Source organism: Daphnia magna, linkage group LG2 (genome assembly GCF_020631705.1).
Source record: "Daphnia magna isolate NIES linkage group LG2, ASM2063170v1.1, whole genome shotgun sequence".
Lineage (NCBI taxonomy): Eukaryota > Metazoa > Arthropoda > Branchiopoda > Diplostraca > Daphniidae > Daphnia > Daphnia magna.
In genome coordinates, this window is record NC_059183.1 from 1,633,506 (window position 1) to 1,638,879 (window position 5,374).

At 39.1% G+C, this 5,374-nt stretch overlaps 1 protein-coding gene across 2 annotated transcripts in view; it reads left to right on the forward strand.

Annotated features, from left to right (window-relative positions):
- Positions 1-4,468: 4,468 nt before the first annotated feature.
- LOC116917584 overlaps positions 4,469-5,374 on the forward strand; it is a 1,162-nt gene continuing 256 nt past the window's right edge. The window contains exons 1-3 of one of the 2 annotated variants that reach the window (XR_006643863.1): positions 4,469-4,570; positions 4,647-4,894; positions 4,967-5,368. Coding sequence is in view for 1 of the 2 variants with exons in the window: in XM_045170232.1 (XP_045026167.1) it covers positions 4,470-4,570; positions 4,647-4,894; positions 4,967-4,983 (366 nt within the window). In the remaining variant the exon portion in view is untranslated. Of the gene's footprint in view, positions 4,571-4,646; positions 4,895-4,966 lie in introns of both variants that reach the window. The other variant, XM_045170232.1, reaches the window with a different exon arrangement.

Below are 5,374 nucleotides of genomic sequence, written 5' to 3' on the forward strand. Positions count from 1 at the left end.
CTGCCTGTCGCCATAGAAACCAATCATTTACAGTTATTGGAGAAAAACACCTGTTCATCTCAATCCCCCACATCGACGACGACAGCGAAGAATCTGAACATGAGAACAAAATTTCCTCAACGAGAAACGACAACTTTATCAAACACAAGTAAAAATAACACAGTAACTGCCCTGGAACAAATACTCAACACTCAAGTCAGTTTGGCCGCACACGTACAGTTTGTACGCGACAAACTGACTGAACAAGAAAATGATATTCTGAGAATCGTGAGGAATACTCAATGCGAATTAGTTCGGACTAAAAGAGCTCTTGCAATCTCAGCTGCTCAATACGACGGATGATTAGCAGCCAGCATTTTACATCATCCCGAATGGATGAATCTTCAAGCACAAGGAGAAACTGTACTGTTGAAGCAATGCAGAGCCATTAGAATAACATTCGCTACCGAGACGACAAGCTGTGGACCTCAACCTTGATTCAAAAACTTCATCGTCGCCACAAACGGCTGGGAATTTGCCCCGTACAGCCCATGCTACTGGAAGGACCATTACGTCAACTTTAATGGAAGACATCCTGTCTACCGTAACGGTACTTGGTAGAAAGCCGAAGCAACCCTTATACAACCAGAACGGGATTTGCCTACGTCCTTCTGCTATGACGATGATAATACACACGACTATGAACCACAGGCTAATCCTGCCTGTGATGGTGTAACAACAAGCCACATGAACGTCATAGCAGATCTCGCAGCAGCAATAGCTGAACAAAGCATGAAAACAGGCATCAATTCATCAACAGCAATGAGAAATATCATTGTTACAGAAGAAGAAAAAACAGGAATAACCAGCTATATGAGCTGGTGGGAAACATTCAAGATCATCATGTTTTTCATTGGTCTAGCAATCATTTGCACCATCGCCTTTAAAATCCTCCGTTAGCTTGGCGTATTAAAGATGATATGGAGCTGTTGCTGCACACTTAAAAATCTCAGCAAAGCCACCCATAGAAGATACCGACGTCGAGAAGTGATGGACATTTCAGAAACAATCGACATGAAACAATATCTTCCTCCTCTACTGCAAACTCAAGTTTAACTAGACCGATTACGGGACGTAATATTATGGGCCCGGGAGTCATGTAACAGAATTCTCATTCTTCAAGCATAGCTTCTTCACTTTATCTCCCCCACATCCCTCGTCCCACAGCCTCCACTTGAACCCACCATAAGACTGCAAGCAGCAACAGAACGGACATATTTCCCATCGACTTCCCAAAAGACACCTGCACCACCCAAAGACATATTCCTACAAGAGCCGACTAACACGGAAGCACCCTCGTCTAGCCGGAAACTTTCAGAACATCTTCTTACCTGTTCCCACGCCTAGAATATTCCTGTACCTGCACCACGCCAGAACATTCAACCCCTTTTTAGATTAAGATCACAATGCATAAATAACCGTAGATAAAGAAATATTTTTACTAACTATTCACTTAAACCCTAGTTAAGTGACCTCTCCGAACTGTAACCACAGTTCGGCGGTGGCTTTAATACAGGACTATTAAACACTAATTTATACCTCAAACTCACGCTTTCTCCCGTAAATCTCTCGACTTTGAACTATCATTCTTCCCGCCTCTCCGTGACTCATCCTAGCGTATGGGTACCCTTTAACCTCCCTAAAATTTGACTTAGGTGAGTTGACAAGAACTGTCAACTGGAGTCGGGGGTGGCTTTTCCACGAAGCCTCCTTTCCCTATTGTTTTCTTTATTCAGGTCATGGCCGTATCTTTTCCATATAAAGAAGGCCGGTGACTTTCCTCTCAAAAACATTTCCTTTTGGGCTTCCGACGAGTTCCTTTTAGTTTTCTTTCCGGTTCCATCCAGGACCTTTTCGAGTTCTGTGACTTAACAGCTCTGTTTAAAGTACCAGTTTAGTTCAGTTAACTTAATTCTGTGAACCAGGTATTCCCTCTCCCATTGTTCAACTGTTCCCAATTGGTATGTCACACCTCATTTAACTTATAATTGTAGACTTAGACTTAGTAACCAATACATTTGCATTGTGCCGTCTCCTTTTTATTTATTTCAATCGCTTTTCATTTAATTATTCTGTAAAGGGAACAATGAGTAAATCCATGATCCCTTTACACTAGTCTTCCATGGGACAATATGGCCTAAAACTTTCATGTTGGCTTTAGCCGCTAGATTAGCGATGTGACCAATACACCCAAGCATTTTTTCGGCAGCGTTAAATTGTTATACAGCATTCTGGAGTTCTCTTGCTAACGTTCTGTTACTAGAAGCATTGTCTGCAGTTATGCATAACAGCTTGTCTACAATGCCATAAGCGTTTATGGTTTCATTTAAATAGAATGTAAGATCTTCCCCGGAAAGATTTTCGTCAATCCAGTTTGGATCATCAATTTTCCACGACGACAAAAGCTCTAACAACCGATTCTTTGCTATCGGTCCAAGATTTTTTGAAAATATTGAAAGTTCAGGCATTGTAAACTACACCCATTACAAAAATTGTTCACTTTCATTCGTTTCCCACCAAAAATACTAAAATTGCCAATGCTTTTTTGTTTGAGGTTGCACCAAACTGGGAGAAATACCTATCCAAGATGGCAACCTCAAACCACTCTATTGATACTTTCCAAATAGTTTCTCTAATGTTCAATAGATGGCGATTAGTCAGTCAAACAAATAGAACCAAAATTTATTTAAGTTTAATTTTTTTCCATTGCGTGGGATTTGAACTTCATGACTTCGGATTCATAACGCTGTCTTCACGTTCTCTACTCCGTCGATAAACAATGTTTTTGTTACCGAGTATCAATATAAATTGCAGAAACCAATCTAAACTGGTCGCCTTCTGCTTTAATTAAGGCTGAACAGTATTTTGCTAAGCTAATTTTACAAATATTTTTATCAAATAAGCATTAAAATTATTTTTATTTAATTATTGTTTGTAATTGGCTCGCCTCTTCTAGCAGAAAAATTTCTTTTCCTGCAAGAAATTCGTCTGCTACAAAGGAACAAACCACGGGCAAAATACAGCCACTCACAAACAATAATAAAATAAAATAAACCAGATAGAATTGTGGCTAGAAAAAAAATATGAAATGAAGAAATGAATAACGTACCCACTGTAACAAAGAAAAGGGGGGAAATCTAAATTACAGTTACTAAAACTTATGTTTTAACGTGATGGAGTTGGTACTCCATAAGAGGGTGCAGCCACAGCAGACCAAATTGGGCACATATGAGATTTTCGCATTTGTGGAGAACGCGCAACCCTAGATGTTTTACAGCTCTATTGTACTCGGTGCCTTTGAAATGTAAGCTTTGTCTTATTCCACTAAGCCATGAATAACTGTTCCACTGTAAAACAAGCAAGGTAGTATTTGTGGTGTGGTATAACTGGTATCGATACAAAATACAGACGAGAATCTAATATTCCCGTCATTTGCTTAATTTCAAGAGGCTGCGCAGTAAATTTGTTTATTATTGATATAAGAGTTGTAACCAAAATTACTAAGTCAATTTATTTATAAAATTGACTATTATATAAACATCAGAATAAATTCTTGCTGGACTATTTTACAACCTTCATTTACTTAACTTAAAATCCATCAACTTAACTTAACTTAACTTAAAAACTACCATTAAATTTAAATTTTGTTATCCGTGTTTATAATGTATTCCTGTGCGCAGTGTAATGGTTTGCCGGTAGATGGGGGTTATTAGATACCTTATCGAAAATCATATCGTTATCTAAAAATGGGCGTAGATAATCGGTATCTAACCAAACTAGATCGGTATCTAACCAACTGGGCAACCATGAAAGAGCTTATTACAGCGCCCCTGGCAGCCTTATATGTATTACAGATCAAATATAGTTGGTTTGCAGAAGAGTCGGCCCGACCTAGTTAGTTGCCCGTCAGATGGCATTATATGATTAGCAACATGGGTTTCTTTGACCAAAGAATCATGATTTTCCATGGACTACTATAACTTTAGGGCGGGATTCTTTTCCTATCTCGCCTTGTTAAAGGGTGTCAGGTGGGCTATTTTTACGAAAAAAATAAAAAATGTATCATTAAATGCAGCTTTAAAAGGAAATTCTAATCACATAATTTTTTCTTTATAGAACGTATCATTTAAGAAGATATTGCGATTTTTATTTTAGAAGGAGGGGTAAAAGGGCGGGCCGCCGGTGCCATCTATCAACCACAAATCGAGCCAAGTTGACAGTGCCTTGAGACATCCGTAAACATAAACGCAAACCAACATGGTCTCCGCGAGACGTCTCAACTCCTCGGTTTGTGTGAGGGAGCACCTCTCCGGCATTCTGATTGGCTCTCCCAGACAGATTCCAACCGTCACCACCACGGCGCTGAAGAAGGAAAGCAAAAGCAAAACCGGCTCTCGGCCTGTCGTCTGCTTTATTTTGTACTGTCAAAGATGGCCCCGAAATTACTCCCAAAAGATTCCCCTACTGCACCTTCTAATAGCAATTGGAAAAGAACGAAACTATTAGAATCGGAAAGGAAGAAAAGGGAAAGGTTAAACAGGAGAAATTTAAATTTAAATTTAAATGATTGAATTTAAATTAAATGATTTAAATTTAAATTTAAAAAGGGCTCAACAACCTGGAGCTGGATTTGGAGGAAGGGCATTTGGTCTTTTGAACAAAAGGGATGGAATTTTGTCAAAAAGTGAATCTCCAACAAAAATACCTGCTAGAACACCTAATCGGAAGTCTGTGACTTCTGTTTTGGATGAAAGTGAAAATCAGTTCCAATCTAACGAAATTGAAATGGGGGACCAAGCTGATCTTGTTGGTGACTTGAGTTTGACAGAAGGAGAGGAAGCAATAAAAGCTTTCAGTAAGTACATGATTTATAAAACAGTGTTATTGTTTTAATCATTTTGCACACTAGTTAATCAAATCTATCTAGGGATAGATATTCTTTAGGAAAGAATGAGAAAGCTTTGGGAGGAAAACGTCATTGCAAAGCAGCTTCTACAAGGCCAGGCTGAAGTAAAAAAGAAAAACCATGAAAAGTGGTCAGAACGTCAGAAGAGAATTGACAATGCATGGGATGCGAAAAGAGAAGATTTGATGGCTGCATTTATTATACATGAAGCTCCAGTAGAATCACAACGCTGTCATCAATGGCGAAAGGCAGTCGCGAATTGCATACGATGTTTAACATGAAAGGAAGTGTTGTGCCCTAGTTGTGATTTAAACCATCACATAACCAGGCCTTTTCACAATCGTCAGTGCATGAAACTGGACTCGTGTCTGCCACTAAAACCAACTCAGTTTTTGGATGCTGACGGTGAAATATTAGAAAAACGTACAG